The 24175-nt window shown below is 42.1% G+C and overlaps 1 protein-coding gene across 3 annotated transcripts in view; it reads right to left on the reverse strand.

Annotated features, from left to right (window-relative positions):
* Positions 1-17146, reverse strand: part of LOC126298832 (myrosinase 1-like) — a 208904-nt gene extending 191758 nt beyond the window's left edge. The window contains exons 1-2 of one of the 3 annotated variants that reach the window (XM_049990310.1): positions 16975-17146; positions 16749-16882 (exon numbers count right to left, since the gene is read on the reverse strand). In XM_049990310.1, the coding sequence (XP_049846267.1) occupies positions 16749-16882; positions 16975-17065 (225 nt within the window). In that variant the 5' untranslated portion in view covers positions 17066-17146. The remainder of the gene's footprint in view (positions 1-16748; positions 16883-16974) is intronic. The other 2 variants (XM_049990308.1, XM_049990309.1) reach the window with 2 other exon arrangements.
* Positions 17147-24175: the final 7029 nt, after the last annotated feature.

A 24175-nucleotide genomic window follows, 5' to 3' on the forward strand; every position in this document is an offset into this window, starting at 1 on the left:
CACTTCCCTTTTCTACCAAGGGTACGCGGTACAACCGCCATCTATATGTATGCATATCACTATCTCATGACTTTTATCACCTCAGTGTAATTTATGAAGAATGCAAACCGAATGCACCAAGAGTTCATTACTTCACAATCGCGGTCGGTACTTTGTCAGATACTAAGATGATGTTATCCATCTTGTTTCACTTTATGTCCAACAGGAGATCCTGTTTCAGGAATAGCAGTAACCCCAAGATACTTATTCGTCGCCTGTTTTTTTTTTCTCTGAGAACGTATTACTCGTAAAGAGTTATGTGCACATTTATAGTGCTCAAATGCATCCTATGGTAAAAATGTTGTTACCTAGCAAGGGCGAACTCTCCCAAAATAACAATACCGCTGTTAATGACTGTAACCATATTCAAGACCGAGCGAGTTGGCGCTGTGGTCAGCGCACTGGACTCGCACATCGGGAGGACGACGGTTCAATCCCGCGTCCGGCCATCCTGATTTAGGTTTTCCGTGATTTCCCTAAATCGCTCCAGGCAAATGCCGGGATGGTTCCTTTGAAAGGGCACGGCCAAGTTACTTCCCCGTCCTTCCCTAATCCGATGAGACCGATGACCTCGCTGTCTGGTCTCCTCCCCCACAACAACCCAACCCCCATATTCAACCGTTGCATGATGAGTACTCTAATGGAAAATGTTCTACCTATCCAAACTTTTTTCCTCTATACACAATCTATTATCATTGATTAAGCAAATAATTCAGTGGAGAGATGCCCCCCTTTTCCCATAATTGGTGGCGGAGAGAATATCGTCGACTTACTGCTGTGCTGTAAGGGTGCCTAAGATTACAACCAAAGGGGTCCTTGTATGAAAAGAAATGATACCTCAGACAATCACTCCTGGTTGCTGGGCCATAGTTAGGATGGCATCCCACCGCAGTCCGAAGAGTCTCCTTACATGTTTTTGGCCAGTAATCTTACTCGCTGCAGTGGAATTGTCTTTAGTGATGAGTCCCATTTCGAATTTAGCCCCGATGACTAGCGAAGACGTGTCCGCAGACGCGCGAGACAGCTGTGGGGTACCAAAATCACTGTCGCCTGCCATACAGCCCGACAACCAGGAGTGACGGTCTGGGATTCCATCTCATTTCAAAGCAGGACCCCTATGGTTACTATCCGCGGTGCCCTTACAGCACAGACGATATTCCCGGCCCTGTGTTGTAAGCCTTCATGGCAAGCCATCCTGAACTTACATTTTAGCCAGATAATGACCACCCACACACTGCGAGAGTTTCTACTTCTTGTCTTAGTGCTTAACGAATCCAGCCTTGGTCAGCAAGGTTGTCAAATCTCTTCTCAACTGAGTACATTTGGATCATCGTGGGTAGAGCCCTTCAACCAGCTCGGGATTTTGACGACCTAACGTGTCAATTGGGCAGACTTTAGCACGACACCCCACAGAACGGCAATCAACAACTCTATCAATCAATGCCAAACCAAATAAACGCTTTCATAAGGGCGAGAGGTGGACCAACATATTACTGGCTTGCTCAATTTGTGATGCGTTTTGTGTTCAATGAATCATCCCATATTTTTGAATTTGTAATCATTTATTTCATGCCGGCCGAGGAGGCGGAGCGGATCTAGGCGCCACAAAACTGGAACCGCGCGGCCGCTAGGTCCCAGGTTCGAATCCTGCCTCGGGCATGGGTGTGTGTGATGTCCTTAGGTTAGTTAGATTTAAGTAGTTCTAAGTTCTAGGGGACTGATGACCTCAGTATTTAAGTCCCATAGTGCTCAGAGCCATTTGAACCATTGGTTTCTCTCTACATGCGTATCACATTTGCCGACTTCCGTCCCGTTCCGATAATTCCTTCGTGGTGCGTCTTAGAGAGTATTTATTTCTTTTCTCATCATGATCACCTTGGTGACGACTATAAATCTCGTAATGAGACACAAGTATCTTGATAACATCACTGTAGATTGTCTGGCTTTGTTGACGGAGCCACAACCTCTCCTCGGGTTGCACAGATTCATCACTATCAAATCGAAGTCCTCTAAGGCATTTTTTAAGTTTTAGAAACAGACGAAAATGGGATGGGCCAAAGTCGAAACTATATGGAGGGTGATCGATGACAATGAACTCAAGGCGTCGGATGGTTGCACATGTCGCAGCGCTCGTGTGTGCGCTGGCATTGTCTCGGTAAAGAAGGTGTTCCATGTGTGGATTAACTCTTCTAATTCGAAAGTCTATTATAGCACGTTGTTTCTGATGCACAGCCATAGTTACCTTACACGCATAAATGTTACACGCTACATTTCGGAGCCCTCTCGCACCCAGAGGGTTGCACCTTGCGTCAGCGAAGCGGGAAAGTCGATCGAATAATACGCATGACATGTGTAATACCTCAACCGATCTTGAAAAGATAATTAAAAATTCGGGGGAATGATTTAATCGAGAGAAAGAGCTTCACAAACTGAGCAAGTCAATAACACATTGGTTCTTCTCTGGTACCTATGCAAGCAGTTATTCGTCTGTGCATCATTATCTGACAAGCCGTTACTAATTTTTCTCTCACAGTACCTATAGCCCGCCCAGCTAGCTGCGCGGTCTAACGCGCTGCTTCCCGAGCGGGAATGCGCCCGGCGGATTAGTGTCGAGGTCCGGTGCGCCGCCCATTCTGGATGGTATGTAAGGCGGTTTTCGATCTGTCTCTGCGAATGCGGGCTGGTTCCCCTTTTTCCGCCTCAGTTACACTATGTTGGCGAGTGCTGCGCAAATTCTGTCTCCAACTACGCGTACACCATAATTACTGTCCCACGCAAACATATGGTATTGGGTTACACTCGTCTGGTGTCAGATGTTTCCGGGGGGGGGGGGGGGGGGGGGGGGAGGGGGGGGAGTCGGGTCTACCGGCGGCCGAAAGGCACAATAACCCTGGGTTCGATGTGGGGCGGCGGTGGGGTCGGTGGAGTTACTGGACTGCTGTAGCCTGTTGTGGGGTTGTGAACCACTAAGGGCTACGGCGGGGACGAAGCCTCTCCGTCGTTTCTAGGTCCCCGGTTCCATACAGTACAAGACCCATCATCTACAGAAAAATCTATAGCCGTATTTTCTGTGATTGCATCTTGAGTTTGTAGCAGGTGGTAAGATTCAGTTAAATCAATTAGCATTCTTTTCTGTGAAAACTTGTCCTGAATGTTTATATAGAATTAGCATTCTTTTCTGTGAAAACTTGTCCTGAAGGTTTATATAGAAGTCCCTCAACAAATTTAACTTCATGTCTTTGTTATTAACAGGGCCTTATGTAGCGTCAGGTTTGATGAAAATCATGATGTCTGAACTGATAGCTCTGTAGAGGCCTGCAATTAGAAGTATTTCATTGAAAATTCATACTCTTTTATACAATATTAAAATATTTAGTCTGTAAAATGTTTCACTGTGATAGAGCTTTTGAATGTAACATTAAATTTGTTATATAAATGGCCATTGCTCCTATATCCAACCTACTATCTGCAACGAACTCCTTGCATAGAAATCTGAGAACGTGTACCACTCATAATTTAGCCATAGTATTTATTCAGTACGTAAATGATGCTTCGAGAGACGAATAATGTCAAAATTAATCAATCTGAATGACCTGGAGTATCTGCTCAAATGAACTCTGCTGAGACCGACTGAAACTTGCAGTATATCGTAGAAGGAACATTACTCACACACTGGGTGACCTCATGATATCCCTTGTCGACGAGTGGGACGGTCTTGGGCAGAAACAACTCAGTCATGTTGTGGGAAGTATGTCAAATAGAGTCCAAGAAATTTACAATACACAGGGTGAAGATACATGGTACTCAATGTAAATCAGCAGCAGGTGTCCATGTAACGGATTTGAAAATATGTGGGTTTAGTAACAGACTGTGTTTATACCGTTAGTGCTAATCAAGGAGCCAGTTTTCCCGAGGTAGAAGTTTAGCGCTTCAGATAGTTTTCAACCTCCTTTGGGTGGTTATGAAGAGCGGGAAGTTCAGGTAGGTGGCTCGAACTGACTGCTTTCTACTCCCAATCAAATGTTTAAGTACGTTTGAATAAAAAAATCACGAAAATTATTGTGTTTGTATACATTGGGAGACGTTAGAAGTGCAGACCAGAGGGTCATTGTTTAAAGTCTATCTAAATTTGTAGTAATGAATTATAAACATAACTTATTTTTTATTGACAAGACATAAGCAGACTTTATTTGTAAGAGCTTTCGAAGGGTAAGATTGAATTTAAAGTTACAGGAATGTAGCTAATATTACTGTGGAAAGAAGCAGAAATGGATTAAGAACAATGAACTACGTGCATGTATTGGTTCTGGCTAACTATATTAAAACAAGTGATTGTGCTGACGAACTAGCAGCGACTGATTATTATCATTGCTTCCGGCACAAAAATTTGCTTGTTTGATTTCTAGGCCGGCCAGTGTGGTCTTGCGGTTCTAGGCGCTTCAGTCCGGAACCGCGTGACTGCTACGGTCGCAGGTTCGAATCCTGCCTCGGGCATGGGTGTGTGTGACGTCCTTAGGTTAGTTAGGTTTAAGTAGTCCTAAGTTCTAGGTGACTGACGACCTCAGGTTTTAAGTTCCATAGTTCTCAGAGCCATTTGAACATTTTTTTTTATTTCTAAAGAAACAGCAACGCGTATCACATATTACCTTAGTTATGGTAAAGCTGCCCTCATCCTGAAGATTGGAGAAGGTACCTCAGTGCTTCACTACTATAGAGATGATCTTAATTAAAGTGATACTCCCTTAACTTCCCCAGATCTCTGAACTGACACGATCAGCCCAAATAATACGTGTACCTACAGTTTAATGTGAATTACATAACACATTTTTTTCACATTAATATATGTAACGATGAAAGAAGAGACAAGAAAGAGAAAAATTCCTTGGGAATCAAACCCTCGATGGTTGCAGGTGATCTCTAGGACTCACTCAATGAAACACTTAGAGACTCCATTATGATAATAAGCATAAGAACCGCCGCTCTGGCCATAGACCGCCCAACGGGGCCGACTCACCGCCGTGTCATCCTCTGCCAGTGCGTCTTTGATGCCGTATGAAGTTTTGGGGTCAGCACAGCGCTATCCCAGCTATTGTCGCTTCGTCGGAGCTGATACCGCAACTGTTCAGTCAAGCAGCTCCTCAAATGGCCTAAAGAGGCTGAGTGTTTCCCTTTACAGTCTTTTAGTAGGGAAACATCGCTGACAGTACCGAGAATCGTACCTGGGTACCTCACATGATATCTGCCGCCTTGACAACTCAGATACAGGTGCGGTCGACTCCATTATGGCATAACTAAAAATAATTTAATTCCCTGTATTAACAGCAATACGGCCTTGCCACAGTGGATACACCGGTTCCCGTGAGATCATCGAAGTTAAGGCCTGTCGAGCGTGGTCGGCACTTGGATGGGTGACCATCCAGGCCGCTTTGCGCTGTTGCCATATTTCGGGGTACACTCAGCCTCGTGATGCCAATTGAGGAGCTACTTGACCGAATAGTAGCGGCTTCGGTCAAGAATGCCATCATAACGACCGGGAGAGCGGTGTGCTGACCCCACGCCCCTGCTATCCGCATCCTCCTCTGAGGATGACACGGCGGTCGGATGGTCCCGGTAAACCACTCGTTGCCTGAAGGTGGAGTTACAACAGTAATAGTATTCGCAAAGAAAATCGTTCTGAGTGACATGTAAAGCATATCACAACACACAGTATGGAAGTACATTCGCTCTTTACGTCAGATGAGCGCATCGTATGTTTTCTCATGGGGTGCTACACGCGCTCTGAGCGCACTAGTTGGTAATTCGCATCTTATGGTGTATTATACTCTGGTAAGTATCGTTCGACACGTTCAACTCGTCCTAAGGCAGTACCAGAGGGAGCACACCATCCGTAAACTCCTAACTACTCTGGAATTAACCGAATTCGCTGCCATAGCCACTGTGTCTAGAAAGCTCTTTGACAAACCCATCTGTCACCGCAGCTTCAAATTCCCTGGGAGAACAAATACTTTAACGGTGAAATATTATGTATGAACGAGGTAAAAGCCCAGAGAAATTAACATAATAGTGAATTTGTGATAATTAGTCACGAATAATATTTAAATGCAGACGTAGTCAATGAAAAAATAATCATGAGAATTAGTTCAGTTCCTAAGAGACACTGGATGATTAACTGGAGGTTAACCCTGGCCGTAAATAAATGTAACGCACTGCGCGTAAACATATCAAGAATTTAACTACTATCGATTGGTGCCAAAAAACTGGAAACAGGAAGTACCGTGAAATACTTAGGAATAACAATCCAAAGCGACCAAAAATGGAATGGGCACACAAAGGGAATTACAGCAGAATTGCAAGACTCGTAAGGAAATCTGTTTTATCCAGTAAGTAAGTGGCTTCGAAAACACTTGTTTGACTCATTCCAGAATATTGCTCATCAGTCTTGCTCAATTACCATCTTGGATTAGTACAAGATATAGAAGAGTTATAACGAAGACCGCTATCGTTTACTCAGTGCGAAAACATTACAAAGATTTTCAGTAAACTTCAGTGACAGACGCTACAAGAGAGGCTTTGTTCCTCATGGAGAAGTTCGCCATTGAAATTTCGTGACAGAACGTTGTGGAAAGAGTCTAGTGAGATCTCCAGATACGTCTCACAAAATGATCGCAACGAGAAAATCTGAGAAATTGCAGTTAATACGGAGTTTTAAAACACAATCATTCTTCCAATGCTCCGTTCTCTAGCGGAGTTCCCTCCTCTCTCTGGAGTGTAAATGTGCATGTACAGATGTAGATACACAGAGGCACACTGCTTGGCAATTGCTGAGGAACAGCTGATACTTGGTATATATCACCGGCCAGTTGCTCCGGAACAATCGACCAATGATACGAAAAGAAAATGTAGAGGGCGGGATGCGTTGACTGCAGTGAAGCCTGTGCACGGACACTCTATATGCATTCGCTCGTGACTAACAGGGAAGTTAGTCCCCGTCTCTAATGACCTCGCAGCCTGATACCGTGTCTCGTCGTCCTGATTGAGACATTCCGCCGATTTTCAGAATCCCTCCGGTTGGTGTGAAATCCACCGTCCCCCCCCCCCCCCCCCTCCAATCCCGCAAAACCAATAGGGAAGCTAGTGCTCTGTCTGAAAAGATCTCGCTGACAAAGTGTGAAACAATAAACTTCTTTTTTTTCATAATCAGTGTTCTTCTTTGCGTCACAGCTAAGACGTCGAGCGTATTTTTTGTCGTGTAGCGCGGCGATAAGATAACGCACACGTTAGCTTAACAAGATGCTTTTGAATGGGAAATGACTTCAGTGTGTCTGGTTTCTGTTATTCGAACAGAAAATGACATGCAAATCTAGTCACACGTAACACATATAATTATAGGTCTCTTTAAGGAATGTACTGTACATATGTTACTGAATATCGGAAAATAACGTGCTCTTTATAGGAACCGTTCGGTATTATTTTACAAAAGAAACAAATGTTGTCCCTGTGTTAAGAGATCTGTACTATTGTTTATGATAATGAGATCCTTTCCAATATACATACCTAATGTTAAATTTTCGGGTCTCCAGCAAACAAAAGTCTACAAAAACATGGTAGAACTGTTCGATCCTATGATTTATAAGTAGTGTATACCGACCTTTAGAGGACGTGTAACAAGTTTTTGCTAAACCGCACGGAGCTAGGTGGCCAGTGGCGAGGACACTGTACGCGCATTCGGGAGGATGGCGATTGAGTACCCCGTCTGGCCATCTAGGTCGACTGATTCTGTGGTTTCTGTAAATTGCTTATGGCAAATTCGGGGATATTTTCTTTGAAATTGACATGCTCGATCTTTTTCCGGAGTCCGATCTTGAGCTCCGTTCCCGATTACTTGGTCATCGACGGGAAATAAACACCAATTTTACCTGCCTTCACACCAACAAATTTAATTTAGGTCTTAAGTTCATCAGTGCTTACGAAAGACATAATTACTGGAACATCACATCCCATATACACTGCCTGACAAAAGGAGCGAATCACTCAGAAGAAGTGATCGGATTTCATTGTACCTTTGTATATGTGCACATACGTAGGTGATTAGAGTTACAGTTTTCTGTGACAGGTAGAACGCCCATTACATTGCGTTTGTTTGTGTTTAGTGTTATTATCAATCATGCTATGGTATATAAGAAGCTTGAACAGCGTCAGATGTTGTGTGTTCACAGTGATGCGTATTCGTGGAAAACAGCATTGTTAGCAGCTGCCAGAGTTTGAAAGGTCCATTTCGGTCACTGGTCGAACCGCGCAATATCCAGATTTGTGGGGTATTTGAAAGCAAACGCTAAATCACGCGCGGCTCTCTCCCCCCCCCCCCCCTCCCTCCTCCCGCCACACATCTACGGTCCCAGCATCCGCTGTTGGAAGTGACGTCAAACATACGTGACACACTATGTGATATTCGGGGTATTGCTGTCATGGCGTTTTGCTTTTTTTTATGATAACTCACAGTATGCCTTTCCAAGGGAACGTCACCCTTCGTACGAGGTCTTGTAATCAAATACCAATTAATGACACGTTGACAGTAAAATCCTACAGGACAGCATAAGGTTGATAATAATAATACCGATGGTGTGACGTGGCCGTATGAATAAAGACGTCCTGACATGGTGCCAAATATACCAGTTTCGCGTCCAGATGCCTGCTAAGATTTTTTTAATCTTCGCCTTTTGTAACAGATTCTGGGACCAACAATCACATTCTATTCGTCCTTGTGCGAAGCTAACATGTCATATTAAATGATTTACTTATTTGCACTTGCGTGTTACGAAAATACGCAGTTTTAGTGATAGATCGCATTAAAGATCTCTCCAAACCACGTCATTTTTTTTTGGTACGGTTTGTGTCGGGAAATGCACGTAAACGTGAAATGTGTGGAGTTAGTGCACTGAGCATTAAATTAAAGTCAGATCTCAGTAGTGAACGTTTGTAGGGTGACACTTTTTGCTGGCTTCTCATTACAGCTGAGGAGGAAATTTAAAAGCAGAACACTAATTACTTGCGACCAACGTAACCTGAAGAAAGACAAGAATTAACACGACGGTTATTAGCAACTGAAGAAACTGACGATAGTGATTGGGTTGCATTTCAGTAGATGTAGATGAGATTGTTTCTAATGCCTGCAGTGACATACACGAAGCAATTCAAGGATTTTATTAAAGTAACCTTATATGAGGAAGATAATGTCAATAAAATATGATTAATGAAATGTGTAACAGACATACGACCTGTCACATAGGTTACTTGATAAAATGTGCTGTAGAGTTTGTTAAACACCAAACAGCATGATCCGGGGTAAACCATTATTATGTATCATCCAAAATTTCTAACATGACCGTGACACACTAAAGGCCATTAAAATTGCTACACCAAGAAGAAACGGGTATTCATTGGACAAATATATTATACTAGAACTGACATGTGATTACATTTTCACGCAATTTCGGTGCATAGGTCCTGAGAAATTTCTACCCAGAACAACCACCTCTGGTCGCGATAATAGCCTTGATACGCATGGGCATTGAGTCAAACAGAGCTTGGATGGTGTGTGCAGGTACAGCTGCCCATGCACCGTCAACACGACACCACAATTCATCAAGAATAGTGACCGGCGTATTGTGACGAGCCAGTTGCTCGGCCACCATTGACCAGATGTTTTCAATTGGTGAGAGATCTGGAGAATGTGCTGGCCAGGGCAGCAGTCGAACATTTTCTGTATCCAGAAAGGCCTGTACAGGACCTGCAACATGTGGTCGTGCATTATCCTGCTGAAATGTAGGGTTTTGCAGGGATCGAATGAAGGGTAGAGCCACGGGTTGTAACACATGTGAAATGTAACGTCCACTGTTCAAAGTGCCGTCAATGCGAACAAGGCGTGACCGAGACGTGTAACCAATGGCAACCCATAATATCACGCCGGGTGATACGCCAGTATGGCGATGACAAATGCACGCTTTCAATGTGCGTTCACCGCGATGTCTCCAAACACGGATGCGACCATCATGATGCTGTAAACAGAACCTGGATTCATCCGAAAAAATGATGTTTCGTCATTCGTGCACCCAGGTTCGTCGTTGAGTACACCATCGCAGGCGTTCCTGTCTGTGATGCAGCGTCAAGGGTAACCGCAGCCATGGTCTCCGAGCTGATAGTCCACGCTTCTGCAAACGTCGTCGAACTGTTCGTGCAGATGTATGTTGTCTTGCAAATGTCCCTATTTGTTGATTCAGGGATCGAGATGTGGCTGCGCGATCCGTTACGGCCATGCGGATAAGATACCTGTCATCTCGTCTGCTAGTGATACGAGGCCGTTGGGATCCAGCACGGCGTTCCGAATTACACTCCTGAACCCACCGATTCCATATTCTGCTAAAAGTCATTGGATCTCGACCAACGCGAGCAGCAATGTCGCGATACGATAAACCGCAATCACGATAGGTTACAATCTGACCTTTATCAAAGTTGGAAACGTGATGGTACGCATTTCTCCTCCTTACACGAGGCATCACAACAACGTTTCACCAGGTAACGCCGGTTAGCTGCTGTTTGTGTACGAGAAATCGGTGGGAAACTTCCCTCATGTCAGCCCGTTGTAGGTGTCGCCACCGGTGCCAACCTTGTGTGAATGTTCTGAAACGCTAAGCATTTGCATATCACAGCATCTTCTTCCTGTCGGTTAAATTTCGCATCTGCAGCACATCATCTTCGTGGTGTAGCAGTTATAATGACCAGTAGTGTACATCAGCTATGTAGCCCTAATTACAGATATCATGAACGTACGTAACGAGAATGATAAGATCTTTTGTATATTTTTTAATTTTAATCAGCATAATAGATACAGCTTCTCACGTGTTTACTTTCACGGACATTTACTTTGCTTTTCCTTTTTTAATAATAGCTTTTGCTATGTACTGTGTGGTGCAAGCTTCTATAACGAAATTTATCGTCTTTCCTGTGTCCCCAATTGGACCAAATTACTGAGTGTAATATTTACGTGTTGTTTCTGCGACTTCCGAAAGATCATTCACCTACTGGGACAAGGTGGTGCCTGTGTCTCGCCCAGGTTACTCGAAATGCGCTGCTGGACGCGTACAAGTTATTGTGACGTCATTGTCATCTCCTTTGGATGTGACAATGACCTGTGATGGAGTGCATCAGAACCTGACGGCAGGCACGCTTATCATCATGGTTCCGGTCGACTACGTCTGACCACCACAAGGTAACCCCTTAATTATCTACGGCTGACATCCGAGAAGAAGAAAAGGACGCCCTGTAACATTCTGTGTTATCCCGCACCTCTGATGGAAGACGAGCAGCAGCCCGACTGCGGAATTACTGTCATTAATACCACAACGTAAATGACTGCGTTCGTAGTGTTGTTGTGACTGATGAGCATGCAAGAACATCATGACACCCTTCCCAACAGCATCAGTGCATGTATACAGGCCAGAGGGGGTGAAAAGTCACACCGGTAAGTGGGATAACACTGCCATGTTCTTTGTAAATTTGACTCGATTTTGTAATCACTGAAATGACATCACATAGCCTCTCGACTCATGAAGTTTCTTTTTGTTTTCTCCTCACCTCCCGGGTGCTGAAATTTTATGCAAGGCAGTGTGTGATCTGCCTGTAGCCTGCTTGACAGAGGGATCGCCACGCAAATAGTATTGTCTGTTGTGCTACAGTGTACGGCAGGATATTCCACGACATGTGTGACAAGGAATGGTCTTTCTGGAACAGATGGCAGGAGCGTATTGGAGGATGGTATGCCGCTGATGTCTGTAATTTCTCTGAATTTTTGCACCGTTTCAAAAGTTTACGTATTTTGTAGCAGATAAATTGTGCATACAGGTATGATATTAATGGAAGGTACACTGTGTGGCCAAAAGTACATGTGAGACCCCACAGAAAGTGCCATTTGAAGGCATGCGAGCTTACATAAGTGGAGACAGAAATGTGTCAGCATTATTGAGTTGCGGTTCTGTCGGAGTGACTCAACGGTGATAACTGAGTTCAAATGGGGGTTCACAGGAGATACCAGTGTCCATATCCTTCTGTACAGCAGTTACTGCAGAGTAAGAGCGTCATGAAAACACTAAACTAGAGGCATTAAATTTAATCATTGCTCTTATTGGCTTAAGAAATAAACTGTTAGACGATTAAAACTCTAAATCATACAGTACGACATGAATTTCAGTTTTCTTGTCGACTAAACAGAGATATTCCAACATAACTCACGTATACAAGTCAGTGATAAAACGGTCTAGCCAAGAGGCGATGTTACTTGCTTATTTTTGTCGTGAACTACCACAGCATACCCAATATCTGTTACAACTGATAATGAGATCTACAGAAATGCTTTTGGCAGGTCGTGATTCCAAACAGTTGGTGATGTGGCTATAAACTTACTTTAATTGACGGCAACTTCAATGTTTACTTTGTATTATTTATACGCGTTGTTAGTGGTTATATGTAGTACAGACACAACGTTTTCATGACGATTCTTCTCTGGAAGAGAATTCACTTTGTCAGGGAGGAATCTACTAGATCAGAAACTAATGGTATAGACGGAAGGGAATGATTTATCACGTAACTGCACGTGTCAAGGTTTAAGGAAAGCGTTCTGAAAAATCAAGTCACATGAAGACTAATAAGCATGAAAAAGTAATACTGTTATTGTATTTAGCAGACTAGGAAGGGTACAAACAACTAATCATTACCCAGAAGTTTCAAAAATCGATAATTAAATAAATGTATGTATAAACACCGCCTTCAGTCACAAAAAAACTTAATACACTACGACATTTTGGATAGTGTGGATCCAACTTTAAACGCTTCTTTCCTTACAGCATTGTCATTTATGGTTTTATTTGGATGCCTGCATCAGAGTAGCTACGTACATTAAATCCAGAAACACACCTTGTTACGTAACGTATTAACATCACAACGAATAGTTTAAGACATAATGCAATATAAAGACTACTTGTCAAGGTAGAGCTTTGTTTAAGTAAAATAGAGACATCACCGTAGAAATATCTTGCGAGAAACCAGTCCAGAGATGAAACTTGTAAACAATGTTCTTACGTTCTATAAAGAAGAGAGAAACTGATACCAACAAACAGGACACATTTATTGCAAGTATCTATGATTATTGTGTTCTACTTTACAGTGCTTCATCTAACAGAGTTAAATAAAGCTCTTACTCTTGCTTCACGCAACGTATAGCGGGGTCGTTGAGCAAAATAATATCTCAGTAAGATAAGGCTTTACCAAGAAACTGACAGAAATTTTTAACGCAAAAAACTGAGAGAGCAATATATTCATTCATTCATATTGGAACCTAGATTCTCTCAATTTTGTAACTACCGCGTACGATTGGATACTGCTGGATATTTCTGTGTCCAAAAGAACCGTATGACAAGCAGCTTCTATGAAATCTGCTTGAACTAATCCGTTAATACAACTACGTAAGGGGCCAGTACTGATGAAAACTGCACAAGAATGGGTCGGACGAGTGTTTTGAAAGCATCGTCTTTCGTAGATTAATTACGTTTTGTTATAAATCTTTCAATGGCATTCGTGATATTAAATGCCTTGTAATGGCCTTATTTTAATTCGTTTAGTATGTATACGGTCTAACCAATTAATATAAGGCATTTCGGCTATTTGCAATACTTATTAGAGTGCATTTCGTTATGTTGAGAATTAGTCTCCAGTGTTTGTACCAAGCGTTCATCATATGCAGACGTTCCCATATTTCTTAATAATTTTCTAACGGCACGATCCTCTTGCGCCTTCCGTGAAGAGTCTCAGAGAGCTATAGACATCATCTAAGAGCTTATTTATATAAATCAAGAATACTATCAGTACTTTTATCCTAGTGTAAGACATTTCCGATTCCACTTTCGCTTCTGACAATGTTTTAAATTCGAAAACGATATAGGCAATGTTTGTTTATCAGTTTTCCATGAAGCACATGCTGGGTTCACTAATCTCTAACTGCGGGCTTGCTTAATTTATTAGGTAGTTGCACGGAACTGTAGCGAAGGCCTCCCCGAAGTCAAGAAAAATCGTATCACAATGTCACAGTGTACCATGCAATCACCAGTCTTACCAGTCAAGTGAACAACAGAAGAACAAACCACTCGTAAATCTCTATATTATCTTTTATTTAAAAAAATGCACATTTTCGTAAGTTCACTGTAAATGTGTTACGCGTAACTTGACTATGTGTGTGAAGAAGATAACTGCAGTGAGTCTTACTGTGCTATCACAGCGCATGTTGGTCGTGTACGTTTCAAAGCAATCATTCCGGCTTTGGTTTCAAGGTTCTCAGTCCTTATGTAGCACATACACTACATTTAACTTTAATTTTTTCTAGCTCAGAAAATAACCTCAACTCACTGTGCCTGAATGTGGCATGTGCTATAGCCGATGTGCTTTCCGTGGATGGCTTCTTTCCGTTTTTACATGTTCCCAGTAGGTGACAGCATCTATTTGAAGAAATCTGCTTTTCACAGTATCAGCATGTCTTCGAGAAATAAAGGTAATTTCTATTCGTTTTTGGTAATTTTCGAGTAGAAAATGTTTAGAATATGCTGAAATGTGTTAATATACCATGTACCGTCGAATAAGCGATTGTTCATTTCATTACAACAATACATCGAAAATTTTTTTGGTGTAGTACTGGGTTTACATTCTCCAACGACCTGTTCTCTCACATTCCAGTGTCATTGTTTCCATAATTATTAAATGTTTAATATTGAATTTTTTAAGCATTGCACATCTCTCAGTTATTTTCTAACATACATAATATTCATTCTGAACATGTCCTAGCATTTTAGAGATTATTTTAATTTTATTTTGTCCCAGAACAATGCATTCAGCACCAAGATAAACGTTTCATTCATAAAGCCTACTCTCAGGACTGACGGTGTTAAGCGATTTAGAGAGAGCCTAAACCTTGTTTGCCGGACGTGTATTTAAACTCCATCCTTCCCGAATGTGAAACAACTATTGCCCAATATTATTCGATCTTCATGCCTATTCGTCAGATTTATTTCAGGTGGTATTCCCGAGGAATTAGAACCAATTTGACAATTCAGTCTGGTATATACTTTTACAAATAAAAAGAAAATGTATGAGAATACACTTCGACCCTGTCTCTGAATTTCCAAATGGCTTCTAACCAGATAATACATTTATCACATCTGCACTTAAACGTGTCTTACCGTCAGCGTAAGGATTGCATTTTGGCGAGCGTAGGAAATGAGTACTGAAGCAGAGATTCTAGTGCAACCAAAACTATGCCTTTCACCAAGTGCTCACTCCAGCAAAACGTTCTAAACAAATTCCGAGACTGAATTTTCTTGTAATAGCAGGAGTAGTTTCCCCCAGTGTAGACAGGTAGTGAGTACATAATGCACAGTACTCCCTCACACACGTCGCTGTGTATGAACTTGCCTGTCATCTGTGGACTACTTGGACCTAAAAATCACAGACTTGCTACGAATATGTAGTTGCAGTGAAAAAATAAATAAAACCTGCATGTCAACTTGTTTTACTATTCTTTGTCCCTATCATCGCTCGAACCTATTTGCCGCGTAGCGTAGATCGTAGCTAATCTTCCTCACCACAATTTATGTCGCTTGAGACAGAAGAGTTTATAGTCTATTGATTCGCTTAAACACTTTGATACACTAGAGATTCTCTAACATTCAGTTGTTTACCAAGATCATTTCTCCGTATCAGCTTCAGCACTTCCTAATTATTTTTCTCTCTATTCTCTAATCGACAGTAAATCAGTAAATCGTAAGATAAACAAGTAAAGGTCTTTGTTGAACTGTACCACACATGGGCATGTTTAGGCAATTGAAGCAGCTAAATGAACATACGGTGTTTCTGTTTACGCCGAGAAATCTCGGAGGCAGAGGTAAGCTTCCTGTTAAAGCACCAGTCTTCACCGAACAACTCAACGAGAAATTTTGCTGGGTGAAGAGAACAACATTAATTGATTCCGATCTGTGCTAAAAAGTACTGACGACAAAAAATGAGGTAAGGAATGTTGACTGGACGCTAGGAGAGATCAGGTGGTAGAATGAAATCCACTTATAACACTGAGTGAGAGACGTAACAGGACATCAGATGATAAAGAGCTTTGGGCATTAACTAACAAAACAGTGATTACGGTGCCACAAACTACAATCAAGTACGGTTTTATCACTTCCTCCATCATACCGAGAATAAAAAATAAGCATAGAGTAGAACGTTTGATCAGTCATATGAAACAACGTTCTGGCCGACCGTTAAGGGCATGATATGAAATCGCAAATATGTGACGACGTTCTTGTCTGCAGTTTATAACACTAAATTTAATTATGCGAATTTTCGCAGACACCTGCCCCTTCACACTCATTTCAGTGTCTGCTCTGCGTCTATGAAATTAAAAATAAATCGAGGCTCACCTTTTATAAAATCAATCACAAAATGCAAAGTAATGGAAATAAATTTACGATGAGTAGTATCTTACGTTACTGGATAAACGGCACAGAGAATACTAGCTTCATAAAACGTTTTTGCTATTTATTTTGAAACTAATAAAGTAATTTGTAATTAACCACTAATACGGCACACTATCACCAATATCAGATTGTATACTTTACCCCGAGTTCCTTGAGTGCTTTAATATCTTCCTTGTAGCGGTGGTACGAATCACACGCAACATCACCGTTGCTCCCATCCTGTATGGCATTAGGTTTTTCGTGCGTTAAGCGGTCCCATATGTTCTCTCCTTTGCCTGGAAGGAAATAAGTGGTTTTGAGGCAACGCCTATTTCTTGGCAAAGTAGAAGCTACGCACCATGGTTATGTGGTTTCTGAGTGTAATTACCATCCTGATCCCAGGCTCCCTCTACCTGGTAAGAAGCTGTTGCCGCACCAAAGAGGAAGTCTTCAGGGAACGACATGTCTCTACCGACCATTAACAGCCAACTGGCGCTTGCCGCAGCACGCTATATGGTATATACTTATCGGAATCGCTTCGGCCTTGGATAGTTAGAGGTGTCCTCAGTGATATAAGCTTCACAGTTAAGGAAACATATTTCTCGCTATCTTATCGGGGTTTGTAGTCCCTCACGTGGGTTATTATGCATTCATATTCGCGCCTCTTTTCTGGGTCGGGTGGTTATTTGAAAATTTGTGCAAGTATCGGTCGTTGTGTCGGTTTTCGACACACGTTGTGTCCCAGGCTTTCACCATCCCTTGTGACAAGCACATCAAGATATCGTGCTTTTTTGTCATTTTCTACTTCCATGTAGAGCGGCTCTAGGCGCTTCAGTCCGGAACCGCGCGAGTGCTACGGTCGCAGGTTCCAATCCTGCCTCGGGCGTGGATGTGTGTGATGTCCTTAGGTTAGTTAGGATTAAGTAGTTCTAAGTTCTAGGGGACTGATGGTCAGATGTTAAGTCCCATAGAGCTCAGAGCCATTTGAACCGTTTTTGAACTACTTCCATGGTAAATCTTATGTTGGTATGGAGGCTGTTCAAGTGTCTTATGAAGTCACCGAAATGTTCCTCTCCATGGCTCCAAACGACGAATGTATCATCGACGTATCTGTACCACACCTTAGGTGAAAGGCATCAGAAGAACGTTACTAAGTATACGAATATAGCTATCTTTTACATTTTCGACATTCATGCTCGGCGAACAGCGAAACTGTGAATTATTTCAAGGGCATAATACGTTGTTAGTTTAGAACGAAAAGCACTGAGCTCATGGGTAAGTCATTGTTAGGAACGTGGTGACGCTTCCTTATTTTGGTAGCAAATGGATACAGGATGTGTATTATAACAGTAATGACATAGAGAACTTCAGTGAGCACCATGATTTTAATAAATAAAGCATATACGTAATCGTAGTGAGATTAGCTTCTGTCCATAAAATGTAAACGTTGAGCGAATTACTATTATTCCTTGCAATGTAAAATCAGATCAGCGCCCAGTTTTCCAGACTTTGAAATTTTCTGCTCCCGTGATATATCGATTACCCACTATGTAGAAAGGTGATTATCGCATATTAGCGTTCTTGTGATTCTAAACTGTCGACTATCATTATCATTTCTACTTGCCGGATGAGATGTCTGCAGATCATGGCATAGTCACGAGGTATGTACTGATGAAGTGGCTATTCAAGCAGATCTGCAGGTTGCCTGCAAAAATTTCATTCGTACTGTCTTAGATAAAGGAAGAGATTTATCCAAGTTTCAGAAATTGGTGGTTATTATATTATACGTTAATAGTAGTAGCATAGTTGGGATCCAAAACTTATTGTACCTTTAGAGTGAATGAGTGTCAGTGATTTGGTGATATACGATGAAAACTAATGAAAACCATGGCATGTCCCATGCTACTGGCATCCAACAACTGTATTAAGAAGAGGGATGAAGACCATCCAGCACGATAAAACGGGCCGGGTTACTGTCGTTATAGACAATAGGGCAAGTAGACATGTATAGCTCACAACAGTAAATCGAAACTACTATGTATTTGTCTCTGACAAGAAGAGATATTTCTTTTCAATGCTGATGGCAGTACGTCACTTGCAAGTAGAGAAACTAGCTCTCTTTGAGTTGCCTCGGGGTAGCGTCTTCTTAGCAGACACTTTTTCGGCTTCAGAGGCTCAACAGACGTCGAAAACCTTGACGCAAAATACCGGAGAACAAACAATTCAAAAATCTTCAGTTTTTCTATACAAAGTTGTGACTGTCTTTATGTTTCAGTTAACGGACAGAATTGGTTTCCCTGGACAGCCACATTCTACAACTCTCTATTGGCGACCAACGTATACATGCACCATCTCGAGCGCTGGAGTCAGCTAATGGAAACCTACCTTCTTCCTACACGATGTGGCTGGTACGCTTGTGTTTTCCATATGGAATGGAGCACCTTAATGTGTTACTATACCACCTTAACTTCGTACATCATAGAATAAAGGAAGTAAGAGGGTTATTATTCTTATACATCCACGTCGAACTGGAACCGATCGTTCTCCCTGCACGTAAAATGTACGGTATGCTTACATACAACTACTTCTAATTGCGTGCTTAAAGTTGCCACCACCCAGTACTGGGGTGCAGCGTATTAATAACTTTTGTTATGTGAACGCATACCCTGACAGACTAAGTTAACTGTACTGTAACACTTATGGAAGGTGTTCACACCCAATTGGGACTCCAAATGGTATGTAGAGAGTTCACACTGGAGGATCGCACCACTGTAGGCAGTAGATCGAGAAACAGCTCCTTAAACTGGCGAAATGTCCCCTAATATCTGAAGAATGCCGAATACTCCTGGGGTAAGATTTTTATTGCTCCTATTCCTCCTACCTGACGAGATCATTGACCATCTGAGAAATATGAATGAAGACTGGGACTTACAAAAGAATGAAATTTATTGCACCACATATGGGTTTAGCAAACAAATACGGCCACTGAAATTTGATCTGTAGAATATGAGATACGTTATGATGAGGCTCAAATTCCGGTTCGCACCGAGCAATTCTGGGACAAAGTTCTAAAACATCCCACAGATATTAGATTAGCAAATAACCTCATTTTAGGAGGGCTACTGAGGTGTGAAGACCAACTCAGCCTGACAGGGGAGCAGGGACAGTGGGATGCAGGTTCAACGCCAAGGTATTCATCACAGAAGAGACCGTCTAGTTGCCTTCAATCTAAAGATTTAGAAATTGAGATCATAAAACAGGCCATGGCCACTGCACTTCAAGCAGTCTGCGACAACTCTCGGGAACGCGAAAGCAGGACGACATTTTCAAGCGAATCTTCCTACTGTCTCCAATGACAAATCATCCCATACAGAACCATAGGACGTTCTGTTGTGGGCCGACAGTAAATATCTGGGTTCCTACGACTATCTGCGTGAGTGAATCCCACAGATAATATCCGGATTCGCGGAAAGCAGCCAAATACTGGAGAACAGGTCTCTCCATGCAAGCTGCGTGATTGAAGCATTAAGAGCGGCCAGTAACAGACCAAATAAATACGTACGTGCCTGGTCCATGTACACTGCCTGACAGAAGAGCAGACCACCCAGGAAACCGTTGTATGTTAGTGTAGCTCCGTACAAACCATGGGCAGGTATGTAATAGATTACAGGTACAGTTACAGTTCTCTGCGATAGGTGGAACGACTGCTGGAGTGTATTACTGTTGTTTGTGTTTGGTGTTGTTATTAAACCTGAAGGAGTGTATAGGAGGCATGGACAGCGCCGGATGTTGAGTGATCAGTGTGTAGGACATAGATACCGCGTACGCGTGTGAGACAGCATTATCAGCACCTGCAGAATTTGAAAAAGGCTTCATTGTAGACCTCTGTGTGGATGGCTGATCGAAGCGTGCAGTACCCAGATTGGTGGGGCATTCGGATGTGACAATTGTCCGACTTTAGGCTGCATAGGAACATGAGTTTAAGACCACTCGTCGTCAAGGTTCTGGTCGACGATGTCTGCCCATCAAAAGGGAGGATCCGTGTTGTGCACCAAGCATGTGGTAATTGCTTCACATCTGCGCCTGTCATCCGAGTACAAATAACGTACCCCTAGCAACACTCCGTGTTATCCCGCCCCTTTGGTTGGAGACTTGCAGCAGCCGTCCTAGAGTATTATCCTCCAATGCGTATGTTGCCGTCAACACCACAACACATGATGTGACTGGGAAGCATGAACTGTTGATGAATGGCGTCGCATTGTGTTCAGTGATGAATTGCAGATCTGCGCTGCCATCGAGCACTGTTATCGGTGGGTATAGTGTCGATATGTGTAGAAGTCTCTTCTTGTGGTGGTTTGGAGAGATACAGCAGTGTTATTCCTGGTATCGTGGGGGAGAGAGCAATTGGGTATGAATTCAGGTCACGGATGGCGGTGACTGAGGGAACTCACGTCATCTACATCTACATCTACATACATACTCCGCAAGCTTCCGTACGATGCGTGTTGGAGGGTAGCTTGTACCACTACTGGTCATTTCCTTTAATGTACCATTCACAAAAAGAATGAGAGGAAAACTATTGTATATACGCCACCATACGAGCCATAATTTCCCTTATGTTATCTTCATGGTGCTTACGCTAAATGATCGTTGGAGGCAGTAGAATCGTACTGCAGTCAGCTTCAAATGCAGGTTTTCTAAATTTTATCAATGGTGTTTCTCGAAAAGAACGTTGCCTTCCCTCTAGGGTTTCCATTTGAATTCCCGAAGCACCTCCGCAGTACTTGCGTGTTGTTCGAACCTACCGGTAACAAATCTAGCAGTCCGTCTCTGAACTGCTTCGACAGTGCGAGGCGTTGCAGTGGTTAGTACACTGCACTCGCATTCGGAAGGACGACGGTTCAACCCCGCGTCTGACCAAGTTGATTTTGGTTTCCCGTGACTTCGCTTAATTGCTTCAGGCAAATGCCGGAATGGTTCCTTTGAAAGGGCACAGCCGACTTCCTGTCCCATCCTTCCCTAATCCGATGGAACCGATGACCTCGCTGTTGGTCCCCTCCCCCAAATCAACCAACCAACCAACCAATTGCTCTTCCTTCCGTGCGACCTGGTGTGGACCCCAAACGCTCGAGCATTACTCGGGAATGTATCACTCTAGCGTCCTATAGGTGGTCTACTTTACTGATAAACTACACTTTCCTAAAACTCTCCCAATAAACCGAAGTCGACCATGCGCCTTCCCTAATACTCATGTGTGGCCACATCCTGCAAGTTCTTTGTAAATTTCACTCGATATTTTGATTAATGATCGTTTCTAGGTGCTTCACTGTCCTGTCAGGCAGTTTATATAGGTTTGGATTACCTTTCTGACATTTCAGCAGCACCAGCAGCAATTTAAGGTGAGGTAAGCACCAAAGTACTGTACTAGCACACACACGTGACTGCATGTCGAAGGATAGGCTACTAAAACAGTGTGCAATTGTTACTGAAAGATCTCACAATGGTGGAATTATGGTTAGTGACGTGTTTTATGGTATTTATTATGAACGTTAATGAACGTAGATGACTCTTTTTACCCTTTGGCTACGAAAATGTCTTCGGATACCACGTTAATCAGTATATGGAGGATACAATATTCAGGAAAGCTAATTCCTCATCATGGAAGACAGATGGCGATAATATAAAAGGTAATTTGAGATACTCCATAACGTGGACTAACGTAATAAGATTAAGTTAAGATCCAAACAGATCCTCTCAGTACTTTTATTTATATGCACTTTTTAGGTTATTTTACGTTTATGATCAAATAGATAAACTGGAATACTGTGAAATCAAGAGATTTGTTGCTTTTAACAGTTTATTGCTCAGGGAACACCTGATGAAGACGTCAAGTAATGACGTCGAAATATCGTGTTTGGAAGACGCTGATATCCGGCAGAAAACCCGATTTCCACGAGATGTCATCAAATCGCCGGGAAAGTTTAAGAAATTACAAGAAAATGGTAGCTAAAATTCACTTTGCCCTACTTCCTTTTGCGGCGAACTGGTACTTTCCTCTAAAACTTCAGCAGATTTTAAACAATCAGTGTTAGAGCTTGTAACACTATTATCACTTGTGAGTAGCTAGTACAGAGTAATGAAGTGTATATAACTATGGAGTTTTTATTCTTTACGTGTTACGATCTTTGAATTGTTGGAGGTAAATGGAACTTTATGATGTATAATTTGTTTAGCTTAACAGCGTGCTTAAATAGTAAAACTTTATTAAATATGTCTGTCTGGTAAACAAAATGGTATGTAAATAACTGGTTGATACTTAGGGAAATTATATGATGTAACTTAAAAGGCGTAGGGAACCCCCGCCATTACGGAAGGGGCTTGGCGTGCAAGAAAAGGTGGAAGTGGCGGTCAATCTGGGCGGCAAGCGAGAGAGCACGTTAGGAAGTCAGTGGACAGCAGTCGTATAGTCAACACCGCAGGTGCCAAGTGAGGCGTTCTGTAACTAAATCTATATTGGAATGGCCTCGGATGTGGTTTCGGCTGTAAAAGGGTGCTTCCGTATTTGGAAAGGCTCTAAAGATGATGATTACGTAGCCAAGAAGTATTAAATAGAGCTTAAAACAGCCAGAAGGAGACCTGATAGCCGCCACGTGCTTGCCACCAATATTGCGCAACTGCTTCAACAACTTTGGAAAACAGATATGTATGTCAATATGAACCAGTGTGTTTGTGTGTGCTTTTGCAATAATAATCAGTGTTGTAAAATACGGGTTTAAACTTTGAACTACCCTCAACACGGTACCAAGTAGGGTCCTATCCTAATAGTGCTACAGACCGAGTATCCTATTTATGAAGAAATTCTGTTTCCATTTAAATGTGCCTTAGTTTCAGTTTTAAAAGATATAAAAGTTGCTAGTTAAATCATTTGTTTCATAGATAAAGATAGAGGAACATTATATTAAACTTATGAAAAGCTTTAATTTACTATGAATTGCTTTTACTTTGAAATTGCCAAAGTTTTAGTACTAAAGAGTATAAATATGGTTAGTTAAAATCACTTGCTTCACAAGTGGTGTTATAAGGCACTTAATTTTGATCCTATCCGAAATCTAACTCTAATTTGAAATCATTTTGAAGTTAAGTATATTGCCAGTGCAAATGATTATAAAGCATTGCAAGATAATTAATATCAAGTGGGAGTGGAATCGGTATTATTGTAATGAAAAGTGTTTCTGTAAGATGTGCATAGTTGTTGGTAAAGGAAGGAACATTTTAAGGGCCACCACTTTAATTCATGCCAGCAGGAGGATGTTAATTTGAATCTGGCTTTTGCTCATAAATCTGAAACATTATCACTGTGGAATGAATATTAAATGTGTTATTTCAGCGTTATATTATTGCATTTGTGATGTGTATATGTGTATTAGTCAAACTTGAACTCTTGTCAGGTGCCTCTTAGTCTCGTGTTGTCTTTGGGGACAGTTCCTGTGCTGAATTAGTTAAAGGTTGAGGTGATGATTGTAGTTAACAGGGGTAAAGTCTATTTTACATTTCTGTGACTGCTAACCTATACTGTTGATAATTACTGC

The sequence above is a fragment of the Schistocerca gregaria genome, chromosome X, assembly GCF_023897955.1.
Source record: "Schistocerca gregaria isolate iqSchGreg1 chromosome X, iqSchGreg1.2, whole genome shotgun sequence".
In the NCBI taxonomy this organism is placed as follows: domain Eukaryota; kingdom Metazoa; phylum Arthropoda; class Insecta; order Orthoptera; family Acrididae; genus Schistocerca; species Schistocerca gregaria.